The sequence below is a fragment of the Myotis daubentonii genome, chromosome 2 (assembly GCF_963259705.1).
Source record: "Myotis daubentonii chromosome 2, mMyoDau2.1, whole genome shotgun sequence".
Taxonomy (NCBI): domain Eukaryota; kingdom Metazoa; phylum Chordata; class Mammalia; order Chiroptera; family Vespertilionidae; genus Myotis; species Myotis daubentonii.
In genome coordinates this window covers 75,113,606-75,139,920 of record NC_081841.1, presented here as the reverse complement: position 1 = coordinate 75,139,920, position 26,315 = coordinate 75,113,606, and the positions used below count along the sequence as shown (strand labels likewise).

Here is a 26,315-nt window from a genome sequence, read left to right as displayed (position 1 = left end):
CCTACTGGGGATGGGCCCGCAACCAAGGTACATGCCCTTGACCGGAATCGAACCTGGGACCCTTGAGTTCACAGGCCGACACTCTATCCACTGAGCCAAACCGCTAGGGCAAAATCCGTGTTTATTTTTCATAATCACAATTACAGAACCTCTAGCAACATCAAGGGTTCTGCAAAACCCCAGTTGAGAAATCTTGGTTTGGAGAGTTTTCAGAAACAAATTGAGCTAAGACCTGGGTAGCATGTTAAAGAATAGGATAAATGGGAAGAAAAGTAACCAGGTTATAATAACTGGTTCTTACAAACTAATGTACATGGTTGTTTTTGATATCTATTTTAAATATTAATTATGCTTTTCAATCATATATTATATTCAATTGTTGACTTAATAACTATGAGGGAGACCTTGTGATATAGTCTCTAAAATTTTTGTGTTTACCATTTTGATATTAGGGCTGCTCTTGAAGAAAATCCTTATTTCCGTTTGAAGAAAGTAGTGAAATGGTATTTGTCAGGATTCTATAAAAAGCCAAAGGTAATGTTTATATCTTACCTTTTTCAGCCTTATGTGAGTTCTTTATTTTTTCGGTATCTTTAGATTATTTATTAATAATTACATTGCAAGGCCTTGATTTAGCAAAATTGCAAAATACTTAGTCCTGTATTGTGAGTGAAGTCGTTTAACTTTATTTCATGTCCCTACTGTGAAATTTTATAAGGATAGCTCCTACATAATACAGCTAAACCCATCTTGACTGGTTTGAACTATTTTGAATCTTCCGTATTTATAATTTAAATTTGGATGTTTTTTTCCTAGGGACTGAAGAAACCTTATAATCCTATACTTGGTGAGACGTTCCGTTGTCTGTGGATTCACCCCAGAACAAACAGCAAAACTTTTTATATTGCTGAACAGGTATTAGAAATGTGTCTTAAGCTAGCTGGTTTGGTTCAGTGGCTAGAGCGTCGGCCTGCGGACCGAAGGGTCCTGGGTTCGATTCCAGTCAAGAGCACATACCTTAGTTGCAGGCTCCTCCTGGCCCAGGCCCAGGTCATGGCATATGCAGGAGGCAGCCAATCGATGTGTTTCTCTCACATTGATATTTCTCTCTCTCTTAAAAAAAAAAAAAAAAAAAAAAAGGAAAAATATCCTCAAGTGAGGATGAAAATAAAAAGAAATGTGTCTTAAGAAACAAAACTAATTCTGAAGTTATTGGAAATATTAATTTAGTAAATTCAATGTTGGTTAACCATTGTTAATGAACATTTGGTAAGCATTTTACCTTTTAGTACTGAGTATTACTAAATACCATACTCAAAATTGTTACTATTTCAGCCATAGAATCCTTTGACAAAAATAACTTTTTTCCTGCCTCCCATCCCTTTATCAGAATTCTTCCCTATTTCCCCAGTTCCTAAATCAAATTTATACCATTTGTGTGGCATTTAAGGTCCTCCATATCTTTTTAAATTTACCTCAAATTACATGCTTTTCTGAGCTCTTTCAAAGTAGTCAAACTTGTACATTCAGAATTAGGTAACCTGATATTACACATTTTTTTTGCCTTAGTAGTTTTAAATTTAATTCTTCTATCCCAATATTTCTTCTCTGTTGTACTTCATCTAAATAAACCTTGACCTGCTCATCTTTCTTGGTCCAAATGATTACAGCTCCCAGTGATTTCTCTCCTCAGACTTCTGTATTATTATTATTATTTTTTTTAATATATTTTATTGATTTTTTACAGAGAGGAAGGGAGAGAGATAGAGAGTTAGAAACATCGATGAGAGAGAAACATCGATCAGCTGCCTCCTGCACATCTCCCACTGGGGATGTGCCGCAACCCAGGTACATGCCCTTGACCGGAATCGAACCTGGGACCTTTCAGTCCGCAGGCCGATGCTCTATCCACTGAGCCAAACCGGTTTTGGCGACTCCTGTATTATTTTTTGTGATTATCCATTAAGCTGTTATTTTAACACTTTTTATAAAATATTTATTTCCCAAATTGAATTGTTAGCTCCTTAAATGTATACCCTCCCCATAATACATCTCTTTTTATTGTACACATAATAGGCAGTCAGAATACTTCTTAGTTTTAATCTTTGATTAATTTAAATTTATGTACACCTGTATTCATGATTGTTAATCTACATGACAACAAACAAACTGTCCTAACAAACCTGATGAATGTGATATTATCTTTCAATAACAGTGGATCCTTATTATCATAATTCTCACCTGTATTGTAAGGAGGATGAGGAGACCATGTGGCATTTGAAAAACTTTCCTCTTCCCTAGAAATTTTAATATACCCCTCAGATTGAAACCACATATCTGTATTAATTTTTTAAGTTAACGATTAGAATACCTTACATTTTAGTTCAATATAATTCTTCTCTAAATTGAGAACCTTGAGAAGAGTTTAATTGACTTTAGCTTTGTCTCATTTCAGAAAGCATAGGATGAGTATATGTATATATGTATTAAAATATTAGATTATTAAAATAATATATTTGTCAAAGTTTTTGTTAGTTTTCTATAGCTATTCATAATTTATATGAAGAATTGCCACTGGTTAGTTATCCATTTTTGTATAACAAATTACTGCCAAAACTTAATGGCTTAAACAACATTTATTATATCATATAATGAGGTTCAGGAATCTGGAGCTCCTCAGCTGGGTGGTTCTGGCTCAGGGTCTTCAGAGGTTGTAGTTAAGATGTCATCCAGCTTTGTAGTCCTCAGAAGGTTTAAGTGGGATAGAAGTTTCTACTTTCAAATTCATCACATAGCTTTTGACAATAGGACTTAGTTCCTCTCCATTGGTTTGTTCACAATATGCAAGCTGGCTTTTTAGAGCTGATTATCTGAGAGACACACACATTATAACTTAACTAGGGGCCCGGTGCACGAAATTTGTGCACTGGGGGTCTGTGTGTGTGTGTGTGGGGGGGTGTCCCTCAGCCCAGCCTGCCCCCTCTCACATACTGGGAGCCCTCAGGCGTTGACCCCCATCACCCTCCAATCGCAGGATCGGCCCCTTGCCCAGGCCTGACGCCTCTGACAGAGGCGTCAGGCCTGGGCAGGGGACCCTCATTTCCCCCCATCACTGGTTCTGCCCCCCAGCCCAGGCCTGATGCCTCTGGCCCAGGAATCATGCCTGGGCAGGGGACCCCCAGACCCCTCCAATTGCTGGCTCTGCCCCTTGCCCAGGCCTGATGCCTCGGCCAGAGGTGGAGACCCCCATCACCCTCCGATCGCCTGATCGGCCCCTTGCCCAGGCCTGACGCCTCCACCAGAGGTGTCAGGCTTGGACAGGGGACCCCCATCTCCCCCCGATCACTGTCTCTGACCCCCGCTCAGGCCTGAGGCCTCTGGCCCAGGAATCATGCCTGGACAGGGGACCCCCATCTCCCTCTGATCGCATGCTCCACCCCCCACCCAAGCCTGACGCCTCAGACCCAGGCTTCAGGCCTGGGCAAGGGGACCATCATATCCCCCCCAATCCCCGGCTCTGCCCCCCACCCAGGCCTGATGCCTCGGCCAAGGAGTTGACCCTCATCACCCTCCGATCACCATCCACCGGATCAGCCCCTTGACCAGGCCTGAGGCCTCTGGCAGAGGTGTCAGGCCTGGGCAGGGGACCCCCAGCTCCCCGCGGTTGCAGGCTCCGCCCCTGCCCAGGCCTAACGCCTCTGGCTTAGGCATCCAGCCCGGGCAGCGGGGACCTGCAGTGGCAGCGGCCCCGCGATCGTGGGCTCCTCTTTAGGCCCAGGCAAGGGACCCCCTAGCTCCCGGGACTGCCAGCTTCGACCTTGCCCAGCTCCCATCGCTGGCTCCACCCCTACTTCCTGCTATCCCTGGCCAGGGCGGCAAAGGTCTCTGATTCTCTGATCATGGCTGGGGGGCAGGGCAAAGGCGGCCCCAGGGCCGCCTTTGCCTTGCCCCCCAGCTCTTAGCTCCCCCCTGGGTTTCCGATCACTGTCAGTGGCAGGGGGCTTCTTCCTACTTTCCCTTTCGCCTCCCTGCATTGTGCCTACATATGCAAATTAGCCGCCATCTTAGTTGGCAGTTAATTTGCATGTAGCCCTGATTAGCCAATGAAAAGGGTAGCACCGTACGCCAATTACCATTTTTCTCTTTTATTAGTGTAGATTTCAGAAGTGGCATGCTATCACTTCACATAAACCAACTTTGGTATAGTGTAAGAGGAGCCCACCTAATGGTATGCATACTGGGAGGTGAGATTCCTTGGGAGACATCTTAGAGGCTGATTACTATAATCAATATTTAATTTTACTACTTACCAAATCTTTCTTCTTTATTAATAGAGTGTACTTTTAAAACTTAACTTTTTGATATTAGCACAATAATATTCTTAATAAATTCTGTGTTTTTCCTGTGTTCAATAGGTGTCCCATCACCCACCAATATCTGCCTTTTATGTTAGTAACCGAAAGGACGGATTTTGCATTAGTGGTAGTATCCTGGCTAAGTCCAAGTTCTATGGTGAGTTTCCTCTTGGCTCAGTAGGCACCCTTTTCTGGGAGGTAGTATTTTTTAGTGAGCTTTTATTTAGATGGTGTCTTGATATGTTTTCAGTAAGGAATTTTTATGTTATTTTAAGTGTCATTTTTACTTGAATAATGACTTTTATAATGATTTTTTTTGTCCATTCATAAATTGATATCTGCCTCATTATATATATATATATGTGTGTGTATATATATGTATGTATATGTATATATGTATATATATTCATTCCATATGTATAAATTTATCCCAAACACCACTTATTAAAAAACTGAATAATGATTGCCCACTATGGTAGCCCTTTTAGTACATAATGTATTTCTTTTGCCTGTAGCCCTTACTAAGGTTTTTGTTCCATCTTAATGTACCTAAGGGGTTCATTTTTTTTTTATTTTAGTCTTTCTTTTTTTAAATATATTTTATTGATTTTTTACAGAGAGGAAGGGAGAGGGATAGAGAGTCAGAAACATGGATGAGAGAGAAACATCGATCAGCCGCCTCCTGCACACTCCCCACTGGGGATGTTCCCGCAACCAAGGTACATGCCCTTGACCGCAATTGAACCTAGGACCCTTGAGTCCGCAGGCTGACGCTCTATCCACTGAGCCAAACCGGCCAGGGCTATTTTAGTCTTTGACTGGAGAGAGGAAGAATCCAAGTACAATTAGAATACTTGGTTCAGCATCATTTAGTAACAACATTTAACCTTGGTCCCAAAAACATACCAAAAAAGCTTTTGTTAAGTACAAGGGGGAAAAGAAATATAGTTGTAATAAGAAACCTTAATCTAATAACTGTAACTATCTAAACAAACAAATCATGGCCATAGCTATGTACTAGTAGAAAATATAACCTTAAAAGCTTTTATTTGTTTTTTTAAATGGAGAAAAATCAACGAATTAAATTTCAACTGGGAAATTTTAAACTTCAAAGAAAAAATAATTATGGTAAAATAGGAAAGATCAAATATGTCAACAGAAATCTAATCTTTGGTTATTTGAATAGGTGGAGAACCATAGATAAGTCTGTGACACGGAAATCTAATAGTAGTTTTTGGTCCAGGAACATGATGTTCTTTTCTTCAAGATATTTTTTTTTATTTCCCTTAATGTTAGTTTTATTTGGGTTTTGTTTTTTGCCTACTTTTATGTTACGTTTGTTTCAGATGGTGATTGTTTTCTTCTGAAGGTTACATATATTTGTTATTCCCTCCCCATTGCACCTTCCTTCCATCTACACTCCTACTTTGACTATAGGGTAAATGGCTTACGACCACGAAGAACACTATCAACCACCTTACCATAATTAATATTTCTGAAACATCACAATCAACAGCTACAGCATACCCATTATTTTCAAGTATATGTATGGTGTTGTCACTGGTCTAGACCACGTGTTTGACCATAAAACAACTCTCCATAAATTTCAAAAGGCTGAAAATTATACAGAGTATGTTCTGTAACTTTAATTAAATAGAATTAGAAATTAATGATATCAAACTAAATTACAAATATTTTGAAATTCAATAACATACTTCTAAATTCATGGGTCAAAGAAGAAGTCACAAGAGAAATTATTATATATTTTAAACTAAATGGTAATGAAAATATAACATTAAAATTTGTATGATGTAGCAAAAGCAGTGCTTAGAGGGAAATTTATAATTTTAAATTGAAAAAGGAGAAAGTTCTAAATCAGTGATCTGAGTTTTTACCCTAGGAAATTAGAAAAAGAGCTAATTGAATTTAAAGTAAGTAGAAGAACGAAAATAATAAAGAGTAGACATCGGTGTAGAAAGTAGAAAAACAATACACAAATCAAACAAGGGTTAGTTTTAGACTGATTATAAAAAGAGAGTAATGATCAGAAATAAATGAGCAGAATTATTATTGATCCTACACACCCTGAAGTGATGATAAGGAGATATTATGGACAATTTTATACTGATAAATTTGACTGCTTAGATTGACATGGGCAAATCTCTTAAAAAACACAAGTTACCAAAACTGACCCAAGAATAAATGTAAAGGCATAATAGTCTTAAATCAATGTAAAAAATTGAATTAGTGATTTAAAATCTTCCTTTGAAGATGTACTCTGGGCCCAAATGTCTTGAGTTCTTTTAAATATTTAAGGAAGAAAAATACCAATTTTATCCAACTTCTTACAGAAAATAGGAGAGGAGGATACACTTCTCAACTTATTTTATAAGGCCAGCACTAATCTCACCCCCCAAAACCAGCATTATAAGAAAACTATAAATCAATATCTCTTTAATATACTTGTAAAAATCCCTAACAAATTAGTAATAAGTCAGTATTATAAAGGATAATATTTAAACACATATAAAAGGATATATAAAAAGGATCTGTATCATGATCAATATATTAAAAGGATAATATGTCGTCATCAGTTGGAGTTTATCTTAGGAATACAAGGTTGGTGTGTTATCTGAAAGTCAATATAATTCATATTAATAGAATAAAGGAAAAGCATTTTACAGAATTCACTACCCATTTACAATAAAGGCTGTCGACAAATTAGGACTAGATTAAAGGTATTTATGAAAAATATATAGCCAACTTTATACTTCTAAGGTGGATATTGAATAATTTTGACTTAAAATTAGGAGCAAGGTAAAGATGATCACGCTTACTACTTCTGTATTAAATTACATTTAAGGTGTTAGCCAGTGCAGTAGGCAAGTAAAAAGCATACAGATTAGAAAGGTAGAAGTTAAAATATATACATACCTGATCTATGTAAAAAATCCTTAAGAATATATCAAAAACTACTAAAACTATTAAGTAAATTTAATAAGGTTGCAGGATACAAGGTCAAAATACAAAAATAAATTGTACAAAATGAACACTTGCAGAATGTAACTTTTAAAAAAAACTTTGATTACAACAGTATGTGAAAAAATAGAATATTTAGGAATAAATTTAATGAAAGATATAAATTTAATGAAAGATACCCGCACACTGAAACTACAAAATATTGCTGAAGAAAATTAAAGAAGACTTAAGTAACTGGAGAGATACACTATGTTCATGTATTAGATTTTTTTGATATTGTTAAAATGGCCTGAAATGTTGAAACAGAAACATGGATGAATGTAAAAAACCAGTTTGATAAGTGAAAGAAGTCAAACACAATAAACTACATATGTTATGGTGCCATCCATACAAAACTCTAGAATAAGTAAAACTACAGTGACAGGAACCAGACCTGTGGTTTCCTGGGGCTGGAGGAAAGCATTGACTGCCAAGGTGCAAGGGGAAGTCTTTTTGGGGTATGGGAAATTCTGTATCTTGATTGTGGTTTAGGTAATTACATGACTGTATACAATTGCCAAGACTATCAAAATAAATACTTAAATGGGCCACTTATTCTATCTAAAGTAGAGGCCTGGTGCATGAGAAACGTGCACTCTGGGGGTTCTCTTAGCCCGGCCTGTGCCCTCTCGCAGTTCGGGAGCCCTTGGGAGATGTCCAACTGACAACTTAGGCCCGCTCCCCAATATTAAGTGGGGAGCGGGCCTAAGACATCTGTCAGACATCCTTAGCACTGACGCAGAGGTGGGAGAGGCTTCCACCACTGCCACTGCACTCGCCAGCCATGAGCCCAGTTCTGGCTGAGCAGCTCTCTCCCTGATGGAGTGCACTGACCACCAGGGGGAAGCTCCTGCATTGGGTGTCTGCCCCCTGGTGGTGAATGTGTGTCATAGTGACCGGTCATTCTGCCATTCAGTCGATTTGCATATTAGCCTTTTATTATATAGGATTGTTATACTTCAGGGGTCCTCAAACTTTTTAAACGGGGGGCCAGTTCACTGTCCCTCAGACCGTTGGAGGGCTGGACTATAGTTTTAAAAAAAACTATGAACAAATTCCTGTGCATACTGCACATATCTTATTTTGAAGTAAAAAAACAAAACGGGAACAAATACAATATTTGTATTTGCATCTGGCCTGCGGGTTGTAGTTTGAGGACCCCTATTATACTTCAATAAAACTGATGATGGGGTGGAAAGAAAAATACATATGGGATAAAAGCTAGAAGAAAATATCCTGAGATTTTATCATTGATTGAATGGATTATGGGTTATGTATATTTTTATTTTTTTTAAATATCTATAGCATTTTTCAAAAATATTTTTTAATTGATTTCAGAGAGGGAAGGAGGGGTAGAGAGAGAGAAACATCAATGATGGGAGAGAATCATTGATCAGATATCCCGTGCAAGCCTCCTACTAAGGATTGAGCCCAAAACTACTGAGCCACACTTGCCAGGCTCTAGCATTTTTATGTCAAAAGAACTTAAAGCTTGGGACTCAAGTAATACGACTTACAGAAGAAATAATGTTTTTATTAAAAATTGGGCAAATTAAGCTATACAGTGAAATAGTGTTTTTTGCATGTTCTACATGTTTAAAATTTTTCTTAAAAGTCTCATATAAATTAACAAGCACTTTTCATAAAAATGAAAATATAGATCAAATATATTTCAGGTATAACATGTGTTTGGACACATTGAGATTGTGAGACATTTTTATTTTTAAAACATTCCATTGTAGGTGTCTTGTAGGTGTCTTAAATATATTTCATCTGTTTTGAATTGGTGAAATTAGTTTTGTGAAATTTAATAAACGTTATTTATTTCAGGGAACTCATTATCTGCAATATTAGATGGAGAAGCACGATTAACTTTTTTGAATAGAGGTGAAGATTATGTAATGACAATGCCATATGCTCATTGTAAAGGTAAATGTTTTCCATACTTGAGTAAGATATTCCTAAAACCTTTTTAAATTAATGTATGTGGCTATAATTTGTTCTGTTTTGAGATTGATGAAGTCAGTCGTTTGTTTTAAAAGTATACGTGTTTTATAGATATTTAAGATTATTGCAGTTATATTGAATATTTCTGTGGTGAATTAGTCTACACATATTTCAGACACATATTTTAGTTGAAAGAGGCTGTTTACAATAATGGAATTTCATTTGCCTTAAGTGCAGGTCTTAAAATTGATGAAACTACCCATTATTTCAGAATCTTCAAAAGTGATTTTCATCATCTTGCACTACCACCCCTTTTTAAAATTTTAATAAATTGTTTTTCAGTGTACCAAGTCCTTCAAAATTTTTTCTCATCCTCATTTGGAAATTTCTTAAAAGGTGGTGTATTTGATTCCCCCCCCCCCCCCATTATTTAGGGTACAGATATTAAAATAACTATTGTTTACAACAGTCCGGGCACCCAACTATTCCATGCACTTTATATTTATAAACTCAGTCATTCCAGCAACCCTTATACTGGTAAAGTAGGTAATATCCCTATTTTATGGGCAATGAAAATGAGACACAAAGAGCCTTGCCTGATACTACATAGGTAGGATGTGGCAGAGTCAAGATTCTGCAATCTGCACCACAGTGCGATAGGGTATCAGCCTAAAGACTCAGGTTGGTCATTATCTATACCAGTGATGGCGAACCTTTTGAGCTTGGCATGTCAGCATTTTGAAAAACCCTGACTTAACTCTGGTGCCGTGTCACATATAGAAATTTTTTTATATTTGCAACCTCAGTAAAAGAAAGACTTATATTTTTGATATTTATTTTACACTAGAGGCCCAGTGCACAAAAATTTGTTCTCTGGGGGGCGGGGGGGCGGATGCAGTTCCCTCAGCCCGGCCTATGCCCTCTCGCAGTCTGGGATCCCTTGGGGGATGACCACCTGCTGGCTTAGGCCTGCTCCCCGAAGGATTGGGCCTAAGATGGCAATCAGACATCCCTCTGGCAGCCTGGCAGTCCTCGGGGGATGTCCACTTGCCAGTGGGGAGCAAACCTAAGCTGCAGTCAGACATCCTTAGCGCTGCTGAGGTGGCAGAAGAGGCTCCCACCACCACCACTGTACTGGCAGCCATCAGCCTGGCTTGTGGCTGAGCAGAGCTCCCCCATGTGGGAGCGCACTGACCACCAGAGGGCAGCTCCTGCATTGAGCGTCTGCCCCCTGGTGGTCAGTGTGTGTCATAGTGACCAGTCATTCCCAGTCTTTCTGCTGTTAGGGTCAGTTTGCATATTATCCTTTTATTATATAGTATAGAGGCCTGGTGCATGGGTGAGGGCCGGCTGGTTTTCCCTGAAGGGTGTCCCGGATCAGGGTGGGGGTCCCGCTTGGGTGCCTAGCCAGCCTGGCTGAGGGGCTGATGACTGTTTGCAGCTGGTCACACCCCCTTCAGGGTGGGGGTCCCCACTGGGTTGCCTCGCCAGCCTGGATGAGGGGCTGATGGCTGTTTTCAGGCTGTCCACACCAACTTTGGGGTGGGTGTCCCCACTGGGGTGCCTGACCAGTCTGGGTGAGGGACTGAGGGCCATTTTCAGGCTGGCCAGTGACTGAAGCTCCCAGCCTCTCCTCTTTTTCTTTTTTTCTTTTTTTTATTCTGGGATTTATTTACCTTCTATAATTGAAACTTCGTTGCTGTCACTGGAGCTGAGAGCCGGCTTCAGCTCTGAGGCCCCAGCCTGATGAAAGCAGGTATCTGGGGTTTGTTTAGCTTCTATAATTGAAACTTTGTTGCTTTCGGAGCTTAGAGCCAGGCTGCGGCAGGCGGGGAACCTTGGCTTCCTCCATCATGGGAGCAAGCAAGCCTCCTGCTCGCTTCAGCTGTGTGGCTGTCGGCCGCCATCTTGGTTGGCAGTTAATTTGCATATCACCCTGATTAGCCAATGGGAAGCGTATTGAAGGTACAGTCAATTACCCTTTTTGTCTTTTATTAGATAGGATATTTAAATGCCATTTAACAAAGAAAAATCAACCAAAAAAATGAGTTCGCTTGTCACCTCTGACACGCATGTCATAGGTTCGCCATCACTGACTATACTCTTCTTTCCAACTCATTTTTTTAAATTGATTTCAGAGAGGAAAGGAGAGGGGGAAAGAGAGAGAGAAACATCAGTGATGAGAATCATTGATTGGTTGCCTCCTACATGCGCCCTACTAGGGATTGAGCCCACAACCTGGGCGTGTGCCCTGACCGAGAATCAAACTGTGACCTCTTGGTTTATAGGTCAATGCTCAACGACTGAGCCACGCCGACTGTGGCCAACCCATTTCTTAAAAATAACTATTTTTGGTAATGATCCTCTATTTTAGGAACTGATCATGAAAACATATAACTTATTTCATATGACCTCATTTCACAGAGGAAGAAACTGGGAGGGTTAAGAATCTTATCCAAGGCCAAACAAACTAGTTAGTGAGAACTGAGAATTAAACTCTATGCTTGTTGATGCCCATCTACTGTTCCATGAATCTACCTAGTACTAAGTACAAGAATGGCCAACCTGTGGCCAGTAGCTAGATAATTCTTAGTTTCATGTGTGGTTCTTGAAATAGACATGAACTGAAATATCTGAAATTATGAAATGAATTGATAAATATATCTTTAAATTTTATATCATGTGAAATATTTCATGTAAGTACCCAATACCATAACCCAACTAGAAACAGGGGCAACTTTTTTCATAGCATTGTTTTTATTGCATGGAAGGAAGACGAGATTATAACTTTTAGTGAATGAGCATAGGAAATAATGATTATTTTTACCCTTTGTATTTTCTAAGATGTGTTCCCCAGATCACTAGTCTGTTTTGCAAAATTAGAGATCCGTAGCCAAATAAGAATGAGGAGCCTTGCATAGTATGTTCCCCTTTTGGAAATGAACATTGTTTTATAAAATTAGTGTTCCATAACCCAGTAAGAATGAGGAGTCTTGCACAGTTTGTTCCCCTCTTGGAAGTGAGCATTTTAAACTGCCTTACAGCTTGTTCCAAGAACAGATAACAACTCAAAATTTCAACACTCTGCCCATGTTCATGAATGACTGCAACAGTGCTGTGGGTAGTGATTTGGAGATTACTAATGAATTTCAGTGTGTTTGTGAATATGCAGATGTAGAATCTACAGATAATGTGGATCAACTATCATCTATTATCTATTCAAATTCTATAGAACTAACTTTATATGTATATTATAAATTGTTACTGAGTGGGATGGAGTACCCTTGCATTTTTAGTTTCTCCTAGAATGAAATTAGATTTTAAAGCTCTGCTTGTTATTAGCCAGTGTCTCTCTCTTCAACCTTCTGTCAAAATTGTTTTTTTTCTTTAGGAATTCTTTATGGCACAATGACACTTGAGCTTGGTGGAACGGTCAATATTACATGTCAGAAAACTGGATACAGTGCAATACTTGAATTTAAACTGAAGGTTAGTAGAGAATAATAGGACGTATCACCTAATATAAAAAGGAGCTGTGATATAAATACTAAGAAAAGAATACAGTTTAGTTTATAATTTAAAGACTAAATATAATAACACAGAATTCATGAAAGGGCAGTCTTGGAAGATCCAGATCACTACAGAGCCATCATTTTTTATTTCTTCATTTTAATAAAGTGGTTTGCATTATATGAGATGAAATCTAAGAAATAAATGGATATAAATTTTTCAGTAAATGAAAGTATTGCTTCACAAAAAACAAAAAAGTATGTATCCGCTTGAGCTATAGCTGTGTACACTGAGAGTTGTGTTAGTTATTTCTAACTAACAATTTACTCTAAAACTCACAAGCTTAAAAACAACAATTTTTTTTATCCTTAGGGGCTCTGTGTGTTGGGAATTTGGATAGAATATATTGGAAGTGGCTTATCTCTGCCACATAATGTCTGGGGCTTCAGTTAGAAAGACTTGCAGACTGAGTGACCACAGTTATGGCCTAGAACAGGGGTGGGCAAACTTTTTGACTCGAGGGCCACAATGGGTTCTTAAACTGGACCAGAGGGCCGAACAAAAGCATGGATGGAGTGTTTGTGTGAACTAATATAAATTCAAAGTAAACATCATTACATAAAAGGGTACGGTCTTTTTTTTCAATAGTTTTATTCATTTCAAACGGGCCGAATCCGGCCCGCGGGCCGTAGTTTGCCCACGGCTGGCCTAGAACCATCTGAAGGCTCATCAGTTAGTTATGTGTCTGATGCCTGGTCCAGATGACTGAAAGACTAGGACTGCTAATTTAACACCTATATATGTGGCCTTTCCATGTACCCTGGCCTTCTCATAGCCAGTTGGCCGCTTCAAGACAATCAGACTAACAACCACTTGGCAGCTCAGGATTTCAAGTGTAAGTGTTCTTGTGAGTAAGGTGAAAACTGCATTGCCGTCCTTGACTCAAAGGTCCAATTTCATCACTTCCACCACTCTCTATTAATTGAAGAGTTATAAACCTACCCAAATTCAAGGGGAAGGGATGTAGACTCCACTTCTCACTGGCAAGATGGCAGGGCATCATTGAGGAAGAGCATGTGGGCTGGAGGGGGAAGGATAGATATGCTTGAGATAATCTTTGGAAAATCCTGTCTGTTTAGAGTGAAAGGGAAATTTAAGGCCTTTCACAGTGTCAGTGATTGGTATAAGATAGTACATTATGTTCAGATAAAAATATTTCTATGAACTATTAATATTTATTAATAGTTCCCATGTTGATATCCAGCTGACCAGCAACTTTTCACTAATAAAAAGGATCTCTTTTAAGTGTTATTTGATGTAATGTCCTTCATTTGATTTTTTTTTCATCTTAACAAATTTTTGCTTGAATGGTGATAATGATATTTGAAAATCATGACTAAAGAGCTCTTAAGTAATTTATAATATCTTTAACTATTAGACTGGAGCACCAAAATTTTGTCACTGAGGAGAAACATCAGTAATGCAACATAGTAACTCAAAGTGTAGTTCTTCTAATTTTATTTTTTGGAGGTACTTTTGGTTGCGTATTATTTTACTGTTTTATTTTGAAGGAGGGGATGTTATTTCTTTTAATAGATGAGTTAAGTCCTTAGGTTTACTGAGTTATTTTTGCTTCATCTATTGCAACATTGATAGAATACAGTCTGAGGCAGGAGATAGCACAGGACTTGTCAGTTAGATCAGTGTGATCTTTCTCAGTAAGTTTATTTGAACTTCATGTAGTCTGGTTTTTTTAAGCTATTTTTTTCCATGTCAACAACTTTAAATTTCTATTTATTGAGCATTTCTGACTAAAGTTTGAGTCAGTATTTCACCATTTGTGCCTTCAACATCGCTGTAACTATGCAGTTACTTTTCCTATTGTTTTTGTCACATTGTATCTAAATTTAAGTTAAAAGCAAAAATTTATTTAACGTTTTGTTTTTTAAAAGCCATTTTTAGGTAATAGTGACTGTGTTAACCAAATATCAGGGAAACTTAAACTGGGAAAAGAAGTCTTAGCTACTTTGGAAGGCCATTGGGTAAGTATTTTTATGTTTAGCTTAACAAAAGCATTTTCTATGGAAAAGAATTAACAATCACATTTTATAAACTCACTGATTCCATTGCTAAAATCATCACTATTTAACATAAGCTTCACCCTAACAAATATTTTGGTGTTGCTCTGTTACCAACAATATCTACTTGTATGTCATATTTTATCTTTCCAAAACTTTAAATCAGTAAAACCAACTAACACATATGTCACTTACTATGCACTGCAGTGTTTATAAATGCTCCTCATATTAACTCATTTAATGTTTAATATAATAATTCTTTGTGGTGGTTACTGTTATTGTCCCTATTTTACAAAGGAGACTGAGGCACAGAGAGTTTAAATAATTTGCTGCCCTAGCCGATTTGGCTCAGTGTACAGAACGTTGACCTGTGGACTGAAGGGTCCCAGGTTCGATTCCAGTCAAGGGCATATGCCCGGGTTGTTGATTCGATCCCCAATAGGGGGTATGCGGAAGGCAGCCAGTCAGTGATTCTCTCTCATCATTGATGTTTCTATCGTTTCTATCTCTCTCCCTCTCCCTTCCTCTCTGAAATCGATACATATACATATACATATACATATACATATATCCTATCTAATAAAAGAGAAACATGGTAATTAGCATACGACTGCTACCCTTTCCATTGGCTAATCAGGGCAATATGCAAATTAACTGCCAGCCAAGATGGCGGCCGGCAGCCAGGCAGCTGGAAGCGAACATGAGGCTTGCTTGCTTCAGTGACGGAGGACTGCAACATTCCCCTCCTTCCTTGCCGGCCTCTGAGCTTGCAGTTTGAAACATTGTAACAAATATAGAAGCTAAACAAAACCCTAGAAACCAGCTTTCAGTCGGCCAGGAACTCAGAGCTGGAGTTGATAGAGGGTTTCGAGATTATAGAACCCAAACAAACCAGATACCTGCTTTCAGCAGCGAGGCCTCAGAGCTGGAGCCAGAGCTAAAGCTGGCCCAGAATTAAAAAAAAGAAAAAAAGGAGCAGTTGGGAGCTTCAGTCACCCGCCAGCCTGAAAACGGCCCTCAGCCCCTCACCCAGATTGGCCAGGCACCCCAGTGGGGACCCCCACCCTGATCCAGGACACCCTTCAGGGCAAACCAGCCAGCCCCACCCATGCACCAGGCCTCTATCCTATATAGTAAAAGGGTAATATGCCTCCCAGCACCGGGATCAACGTGACAGGGGTCAGTGCCCAAACCCCCTGATCGCCCTGCGGCTCTGTGTGTGACAGGGGGTGGGGCCACAACTTCCCTATCCGCCCTGCTCGGTGTGTGACAGGGGGGAGCTCCCCAACTCCCCGATTGCCCTGCGGCTCTGTGTGACGGGGGAGCTCCTCAGCCCCCTGATCGGGCCTGCTCTGTGCGTGACAGGCGGTGGCGCTGCAACCTCCCCATCGACCCTGCCTTGAGTGTGACGGGGCAGTGCCCCAACCCCCCAATCGGCCCTACCCTGAGCGTGACCGAGGGTGGCATCGCAACCTCCCAATCCCCCCTGTTCTGTGCATGACAGGGGGCGGCGCCCCAACTCCCCAGTCGGCCCTGCTCTGAGCCTGACCAGGGGCTGCACCTAGGGATTGGGCCTGCCCTCTGCCACCCAGGAGCAGGCCTAAGCCAGCAGGGCGTTATCTCCCGAGGGGTCCCAGACTGGGAGAGGGCACAGGCCGGGCTGAGGGACCCCCCTGAGTGCACAAATTTTTTTGCACCAGGCCTCTAGTATATATATAATATAAAATAATTTGCTGAAAGTAAGTGGTGGAGTAAGAATTCCAGCCTAAGCACTGTGGCTCCAGGACTGTGCTTTTATTACAACAGTATACTGCCTCTCACCTAGAAGGAAGGGGCATTTCCCATTAGAGTTATATTTCCTTTTCAGGAACATGGAAAGGCTATGGTTGTATATGAGAGCAATGGGTTTTATTTACTTCACTATTGACCTAAATTCACATCTATGTATTTTTGTTAAGAGAAGCTTAACTGAATAAAAAGGATCAGACCATGCCATTGCCTGGGTGCACTCTCACTACGAACACTGAGTTTTTTATGCATTATAATAAGCAGGAAATGATAAGAAATGTAAGAAAATGAAACTGGATCTGGAAACTCAACCACAGGGCCCTCTGTAATTTTAAAATTATACTTCTATATGGCCGGCCGGTATTGCTCAGTGGTTGAGTGTTGACCTATGATCCAGGAGGTCACGGTTCAGTTACTGGAAAGGACACATGTCTGGGTTGCGGGCTTGATCCCCAGTGGGGGGGTGTGCAGGAGGCAGCCAATCTCTCCCATCATTGATGTTTCTATCTCTTCCTCTCGCTTCCTCTCTGAATTCAATAAAAATATATTTTTTAATTTACTTCTATCTGAATATCATTGGGAAAATGATAAAAAGTTTTTCAAAAAATGAAATTTTTCAGATTGTGCTCAAATGTTTAATGCTTAGAAAGGCTCTTTCAGGTTTTTCTACATATTTTGGATGTATAAATAGTCATCTCCTTGTAGCTGTAGCAAACACTGTGATCCACTGTGGCAATTCGGAGATGGTTGGTGAGGCTTTGCATATATTTGTTTGAAATTTGCTTATTAAGTAAAATTTGTGAAATCTCATGAACTTCCTGTGTATTCAATCAGATTTTAAAATTCTAGTATTACATATTTAACCTTGGTGTTTTTCTAAAAATGAGGAAAGATTTGGGTTTTTTAGAAAAATGGTAGTTATATTTGTTTTTAAAATGTGTTTAACTGTGGGATTAAGTATCAGTACATATTATTATTACATTACTATATTGTGTAATCTCCTTTTTAAATAAAGATAATTCTCCACATTAATGTTTCAATTCTTTAAATACAGGATAGTGAAGTTTTTATTAATGACAAAAAGACTGATAATTCAGAGGTTTTCTGGAATCCAACACCAGACATTAAGCAATGGAGATTAATAAGGCACACTGTAAAATTTGAAGAGCAGGGAGACTTTGAATCAGAGAAGTAAGTATACCATTTTTCAGCTAATTTCATGATGATAAAGAGTATATTTTTAATCCCTTAAAAGTGTAGTCATTTTTCTCTGCCTTCAATTATATTTTAATTCAGCAAAATAGTTTAATATTTGTGGGATGTGTCAGCATTCTATTGTAGTTTATGTGAATGTCAAATAAAAGAACTTCTAGGTTTTTTTGCATACAATTATGGCACTAATTAATGATTCTTTGGCATCTGTTTTCTGACCTGGGTAGGACATCTCGAACTCTAGGTGAAGGATATGGCACAAAATCTACTTTTGTTTCATTTTTTGAAAATACATGAATAATGCCATTGCATGTGCAGACTTGCATTAGTTGGGTAATAATTACGGCCATAGTTTCTGCTCTTAAAGTCGTGAAATTCTTGATAGCTAGATCTGTAATCTTTTAAACCAAATGTATTATATGCACATTATCCAATTTTATTCTTACTATATTTCTTTTTTTTTAATTATATTTTTACTGATTTCAGAGAGGAAGGGAGAGGGAAAGAGAGGTAGAAACATCAATGATGAGAGATAATCATTGATCGGCTACCTCCTGCATTCCCCACACTGGGGATCAAGCCCGCAACCCAGGCATGTGCCCTGATTGGGAATTGAATCGTGAACTGCTTAACCACTGAGCCCAGCTGGGCCTTACTACAGTATATTTCTTTGTGTTAAAAGGGGGTGTTTGTGTAAAAAACACTATACTGAGTACTTGATACACATTATGCAGTTTAGTAAACTCACATGCGTTATCATACTCTCTAAATGATTCAAGTGTTTGTGTACTTTCCTTCTACACTTAAAATTGAGGTTGTCAAAGATGGAATAATATGTATGCGCAAGTCCTAAAATTCTGTTTCAGCTATAACCACATAATGCTCTTCATTTAGAATGAAGTTTTGCCAAGGCATACAATAATTTTTGAGGTGAGAACATAATTTAACATATTTTAACGGCGAAGAAAACCAGTCTGAGGCAGTGTAAGTAATTTTAAGTTCATATCCAAGAAGTGATCTAGGATACAACCCAAGTCTAATTCCAAAGCCTTTGTTCTTTCAGTCCCAACATACTGTTTTCCCAGATTAGTGGAATATAGATACTATATTTTTATTTTTCTGATATAAAACTAAACTTTAGTAGGGGAAAAAATTTTATCTCAATAGTCTTTTCTGATAAGTCAGTGGTTCTCAACACTGGCTGCACATTAAAATCACCTGGGAAGCATTAAAAAAAATACTTGGGCCCTAGCCAGTTTGGGTCAGTGGATAGAGGATTGGCCTGTGGACTGAAGGGTCCCAGATTCGATTCTAGTCAAGGGCACATGCCTGGGTTGTGGGCTCGATCCCCAGTGGGAGGCATGCAGGAGGCAGCCGATCAATGATTCTCATCATTGATGTTTCTGTCTCTCTCTCCCTCTCCCTTTCTCTCTGAAAGCAATAAAAATTTATTTAAAAAAACATAAAAATACTTGGGCCCATTCCCAGATTCCTCTCATCTTGGGGCAGTACCATTCATTGCCATATGTTTAAGAGTCCACTCCTAGATGGTTTGGCTGCATTGGGCCTGCGGAGTGAAAGGTCCTAGGTCAGTGATGGCGAACCTATAACACGCATGTCAGAGGTGACACGCGAACTCATTTTTTTGGTTGATTTTTCTTTGTTAAATGGCATTTAAATATATAAAATAAATATCAAAAATATAAATCTTTGTTTTACTATGGTTGCAAATATCAAAAAATTTCTATATGTGACACGGCACCAGAGTTAAGTTAGGGTTTTTCAAAATGCTGACATGCCGAGCTCAAAAGGTTCGCCATCACTGTCCTAGGTTCAGTTTCGGCCAAGGGCACATGCCTGGATTGTGGGCTCAATCCCCAGTGGGGGTCGTGCCTGAGGCAGCTGATCAATGATTATCTGTCATCATTGATGTTTCTATCTCTCTCTCTCCCTTCCTCTCTGAAATCAATAAAAATAATGTTTTTTAAAAAGAGTCCATGTTAATAAATTTCTATTGCCAAGAAAAAAAATTAGTTTCCACTGCTGCTCTACTCAAGGACCACTTTTTATATCTGCACTCATTTCTAAGCATCTCAGAATAAGCTTTGTCAAAGACAAAAACACACACAGGTATCATTTTCTTTAAAGGAGATTTAAACCTGTTCAATGTAAATTTGATTTTCTGTTGCTTTTTATACTATTTTTGTACATGTATTAGACTTTGGCAGCAAGTAACTCGAGCCATAAATGCAAAAGACCAAACAGAAGCTACTCAAGAGAAGTATGTTTTAGAGGAAGCTCAAAGACAATCTGCCAGAGATCGGAAAACAAAAAATGAAGAGTGGACTTGCAGGTTATTTGAACTTGAGCCACTCACAGGAGAATGGCATTACAAGTTTGCAGAGTAAGTAATTATCAGCATAATTTGTTGCCTTTATTTCTAGAATTTTTGTTAGTTTTTTATTAAGCCATATATATATATGTACATATATATATATATACGTATATATATATGTGTGTGTGTGTGTGTATAAATAATGTGTGTGAGTGTGTGTGTGTGTAAATTAATGTGAGATTTAAACTTATTCCATTTATTATAAATTTGAATCCATGATAATTGTTAGTCTATAAAATAAGCTGAGGATCAGAAAATTAGATATGACATATCTTAATTTTACTGCTAGGTTTATAATTACTAAAGAAAATCTAATCTAAACTTTGAAAATGTTAAGTGTTTTATTTAATCATTAAACAAATGGTGTTTTCATTGCTTATGTAGTACTCGACCATGGGACCCACTTAATGATATGGTACAGTTCGAAAAAGATGGTGTTATCCAGACCAAAGTGAAACATCGCACTCCAATGGTATGTAATTAAAAAAGTATCTAAATCTGCTAGGCATAAAAAATGTTTTAAATCCTTACTAGGTTCTTTGACCACCAACATTTAAAATTTAGTTTCAGAATTTAAAATTTTGGGTTGGCAAAATGGCAGAGTAGGCCATTCCAAGTTCTTATCCCCACAAAGAAACAAAGAAAAGTAAGCAGAAACTGTCAGAACAAAATTTCCCAGAACTCTGAAAAGAGTCAGAGGTTTGCAGTAATTAAATGAACGCTAAATCAAGAAAGAGGTGACTTCAAAAAATATGGATAACTTTATGGCATTTATACTTGCCCTGACACCAATCCCTTCCTGATGCAGTGGGAGTGAAGGGTTCCCACATTTCCTGTATAAGCTCTGGTTACAGAAGGAGCAGAACAAACCTTACTCACAAATTGTTTTATACATCTGTTATAACCTGTCTGGCACTACCTGAAGGATTTATGCAGGGCCCATGTTTCTGTTTGATATAACTCAGAGCTCAGGTAGATAGGCTGCAGGCAATGAGTAGAAATACAATAAGCCAAACTAATAAACTTCAGACATCCAGAGCAAAAGATTATTATTGAAGCATACAATAGATTATGAGAGGCCCAAAGATTGTGTAAGGAGCAAAAGCTAGGGAAAGATTCTTTGGCAAACTAGAGCATTAAAAAGCCCCATGTGTCCAGGGAAATTTAGAACGCCATGCAGATGTCCAAGGCACAATGTTTATGCTCAGAATAGACCTGCAAAAACCCTAAGCTTTTGCCTCAGGCTCTGGTATTAGCTTTGCAAGCCCAGATATTAGCATTGGAGTGCCCCTGCAGACTCATTCTGCTAAGATTAGGAGAATACTTTTTTGTTTTTGTCGGGTTTTTTTATTTGTTTAGCTATTAATGTTCAAGGAAATCTCTGTCAGCTTAACACAGCTAAGGAGCGGAGATTTCAGTGACCATGCACAACAAGGAATACAATGGATTTTTTCAAAATTAGTTTGGAAAATTCACTGAAAAAATTCAGTAACCCAGAAAATAGCAAACCCTGGGGAAGGTGGAGAATCTCTTATCCAGAGTTATCACATTTTAATATGTAGATGTTTAGTTTTCAAAAAAGAATTACAAGGCCATGCCCAGCTGATGTGGCTCAGTGGTTGAGTATCAACCCATGAACCGGGAGGTCACAGTTCAATTCCTGGTTAGGGTACATGCCCAGGTTGAAGGCTCAATCCCCTATAGGGGGCATGCAGGAGGCAGACAATCAATGACTCTCTCACCACTGATGTTTCTATCTCTCTCTCCCTCTTCCTTCTTCTCTCTGAAATCAAAATAAATATATTTAAAAAAAAATTTTTTTTAAGAATTACAAGGCATACAAAGAAACAGGAAAGTATGACTCATTAAAAGGAACAAAACAAATTGACAAAAAAAATTCCTGATGAACTCTGGGAATCAAACTTACTAGACAAAGACTTTAAAACAACTATTTTCAATATCTTCAAAGAGTTCAAGAAAATAGAGACAAAAAACTAAAGGAATTCAAGAAAAAAATATATTAAAAAATAAATATCAATAAAAAGAAATTGTACACATGAACCAAACAAATTCTAAAGCTTAAAAATACAAAAATGTAAAATTCACTGGAGATATTTAACCAGTAAACCACCATGCATCCAAAACAGAAACCATCTCCATATGCCATAATAGACGCTTATGGCATACAAAGGGCTAACAGAAGAATCAGCAAATGTAGAAATAGGACAATGAAATTATCCAGTCTGAGGCAAAGAAGAGAATGAAAAGTGAACAGAGCCTAAGGGACCTCTGGAACACCATCAAGTGGATCATCAAATGCATTAAAGAAGTCACTGAGGACTTCCAAAATGTCGACCAGCAGGAAGGTAGGGAGGGAGAGAGTGTGTGAGCGCAAGGAAGTGATAGAGGAGTATGTGGATGCGTGTGGTGTGTGTGTATGAGCTAGGGACAGTTAGATTCTGTAGGTCTTCTAAGGGGCTGCTAAACCGGGCAGTCTTAGGCGGCGGAGTCCCGCGCCCTGCGCGACACTCCTGGGCGGCCAGCACAGGCACGGCGACCACGCCATCTTGGGAAACAGAGCTGCTTGAGACTACTATCCTGGCCTCAGCACCACCCAGTCTGATCTCAGATGCATACCAGGACCCTGCAGCCACCGGGGACAGAGACCTGTGACCACAGCTACAGACCTGCGGACACCAAAAGTTCAGAAATCCCCGCGGCAGATCCGTGAGTAACAGAGCCCATCCCCCCTTCCCGCAGGCTTGCGGGCAGCGCCAGAGAAACTAACTGATAGACCCACTCCTTGCTGGGGCCTCAGCGCTCCAGGAACTTTAGCCTGGAAGTGTGCAAGCACCTTGGAACTGATCCTACGCGCTCTGCCAGCTTCTGAGCCCTGGGCTGGAAGCAAACGCGCGAACTCCAGGAACTGAGCCTAGGCGCACTGCCGGCTTCTGAGCCCTGGGCTGGGAGCAATCACGCGAACACCAGGAATTTGTCCCACATATCACAGGCCCAGGGACCCCAATTCTCTGGGCAGGTGACAGCACCAAACACCAGTGACTTGACTGTGTTTCTTTTCACCTGCGCCTGAGATCCTGATTTCCTGTGCATTCATACTAAGAGCCAGTGACTCCAATTCCGGGTGCAAGGGCACACAGGGGCCCTGATTCTCAAGGCAAGGTCGCGCAAAGCAACAGAAACTCTGATACTGGATTCTGGGGAACTCTGAATCCTGGCACACGCTAGGGGGCTCTGGTTTTCAACACGCTTCAGGGGGGGTCTCTGTTTCAGCACGGTGCAGGCAGGGTCCCTGATTCTAAGGGTGCGTACGAGGCCACATTGAGCGCCAACAACACTGACTCTGAGCGAGCCTGGTTCCCACCAACCCACAACAACCACACATCTTAGTGTCAGAGCTCTTCAGTGACACTAGGGTGGTGGGAGGCTCCCACTGTACACGGCCCAGGTCCACGCAACTCGACGTTTGAACCATCAGGAGATAATCAGGATGAAGAGACGAAACAACACCCAGAGAAAAGACAATGAGGAGTCGCCAAGAAAGGACATTAATGAAGTTGAAGCATGCAACATGACAGAAAAAGAATTCAGAATAATGGTTGTACAATTCATTCACCGGATGGATGAGAAAATCAACAACCTATGCAAGAATCAGGAAGAAATGAAAAGTGATATAGCTACAATCAAAAACACCATGGAAAGTTTCAACAGCAGACTAGAAGAATCAGAGGACCGAATTAGTGAATTAGAAGATAAGGCAGAGAAACAAGCTCAATCTGAACAGCAACTGGAGAAAAGAATTAAAAACCAGGAGGAGAGCCTAAGGGAGCTTCGGGACAACATGAAACAAAGTAACATACGCATAATAGGGCTGCAAGAGGGACAAGAAGAGCAGCAAGGATTAGAAAATCTATTTGAAGAAATAATGTCGGAAAACTTCCCAGATATGGGGAAGAAAAAAGTTACACAAGTACAGAGAGTCCCAGGCAAGATGAACCCCAAAAGACCCACACCATGACACGTCATAATAACGGTGGCAAATGTACAAGACAAAGACAGAATCTTAAAGGCTGCAAGAGAGAAACAGAGAGTTACCTACAAAGGATCCCCCATCAGATTATCAAATGATTTCTCAACAGAAACACATCAGGCCAGAAAAGAATGGACAGAAATTTACGAAGTTATGCAAAGCAAAGGACTGAATCCAAGAATACTCTATCCAGCAAGGCTATCATTCAAAATTGAAGGGGAAATAAGAAGCTTCACAGACAAAAAAAGGCTAAGGGAGTTTATCACCACCAAACCAGCAATGCAAGAAATGCTAAAGGGACTGGTGTAAAAAGAACTAAAAAGACCAGAAAGAAAACAACCACACAAAAAAATAGAAATGGCTACAAACAAGTACCTTTCAATAATAACTTTAAACGTAAATGGACTAAATGGTCCAATCAAAAGACATCGAGTGGCTGAATGGATAAAAAAACATGACCCATATATTTGCTGTCTACAAGAGACCCACCTCATTAGAAGGGACTCACACAGACTGAAATTGAAGGGATGGAAAAATATCTTTCAGGCAAATGGAAATGAAAAAAAAGCTGGGGTAGCAATACTTATATCAGACAAAATAGACCTCAAAGTGAAGGCCCTAATAAGAGATAAGAAAGGCCACTTCATAATACTAAAGGGATCAATACAACAAGAGGATATAACCCTGATAAACATATATGCACCCAATGCAGGAGCACCCACATACATAAGAAAACTCCTGGAAGATATCAGGGGAGAGATCGACAACAATACAATCATAGTAGGGGACTTTAATACACCACTGACATCACTGGATAAATCCGCTAGACAAAAACTCAGCAAAGAAACAGCAATCCTAAATGACTCACTAGATCAGATGGACTTAATTGACATCTTCAGAACACTTCACACCAAAGCCACAAAATATACATTCATCTCAAGTGCTGATGGGACATCTTCAACAATAGACAATAGGTCACAAACAAAGTCTCCCCAAATTCAAGAAGATTGAAATCATACCAAGCATCTTCTCAGACCACAAGGCCATAATATTAGAAATAAACTACAACAAAAACAACTCAAAATACTCAAACACTTGGAAGCTGAATAGCACGTTATTAAATATTGATTGGGTTACCAATGAGATTAAAGAAGAAATTAAAAACATCCTGGAAACTAATGACAATGAAAACACAACAATCCAAAACCTTTGGGACACAATGAAAGCAGTCCTGAGAGGGAAGTTTATAGCTCTACAGGCCTATCTCAACAAACAAGAAAAAATGGTAGTAAATCATCTAAATCTACAGCTCAATGAATTAGAAAGAGAGCAACAAGAAAAGCCCAGAGTGAGCAGAAGGAAGGAGATAATAAAGATTAGAGCAGAAAAAGATGACATAGAGACCAAAAAAACAATACAGAAAATCAATGAAACCAAGAGCTGGTTCTTTGAAAGGATAAACAAGATTTACAAACCTCTAGCCAGGCTCACCAAGAAGCAAAGAGAAAGGACCCAAATCAACAAAATCAGAAATGATAGAGGCGAAATAACAACAGATCCCACAGAAATACAAATGATTGTTAATAAATACTATGGACAACTCTACTCCAACAAACTAGACAACTTGGAGGAAATGGACATATTCCTAGAAAAATACAACATTCCAAAATTTGATCAGGAAGAATCTAAAAAGCTCAATAGGCCAATAACTATGGAAGAAATTGAAGCAGTCATCAAAAAAGCTTCCAGCAAACAAAAGCCCAGGACCAGACGGCTTCACAGGGGAGTTTTACCAAACATTCAAGGAAGAACTAAAACCTATCCTCCACAGACTACTACAAAAAAATCCAAGAGGAAGGAACACTTCCAAGCTCATTCTATGAAGCCAGCATCACCCTAATACCAAAACCAGGTAAAGACAACACAATGAAAGAGAATTACAGGCCAATATCCCTCATGAACAT

General features: G+C 39.3%; 1 protein-coding gene across 12 annotated transcripts in view; it reads left to right on the top strand.

Annotated features, from left to right (window-relative positions):
• The window catches only part of OSBPL8 (oxysterol binding protein like 8), a 183,100-nt gene that overhangs the window by 132,813 nt on the left and 23,972 nt on the right, over window positions 1-26,315 (top strand). For all 12 annotated transcript variants that reach the window (XM_059683681.1, XM_059683680.1, XM_059683679.1 and 9 more), the window contains 9 exons: window positions 453-534; window positions 817-915; window positions 4,416-4,512; window positions 9,204-9,302; window positions 12,712-12,809; window positions 14,783-14,872; window positions 17,751-17,887; window positions 20,127-20,312; window positions 20,688-20,775. In XM_059683681.1, coding sequence (XP_059539664.1) covers window positions 453-534; window positions 817-915; window positions 4,416-4,512; window positions 9,204-9,302; window positions 12,712-12,809; window positions 14,783-14,872; window positions 17,751-17,887; window positions 20,127-20,312; window positions 20,688-20,775 — 976 coding nt within the window. The remainder of the gene's footprint in view (window positions 1-452; window positions 535-816; window positions 916-4,415; window positions 4,513-9,203; window positions 9,303-12,711; window positions 12,810-14,782; window positions 14,873-17,750; window positions 17,888-20,126; window positions 20,313-20,687; window positions 20,776-26,315) is intronic.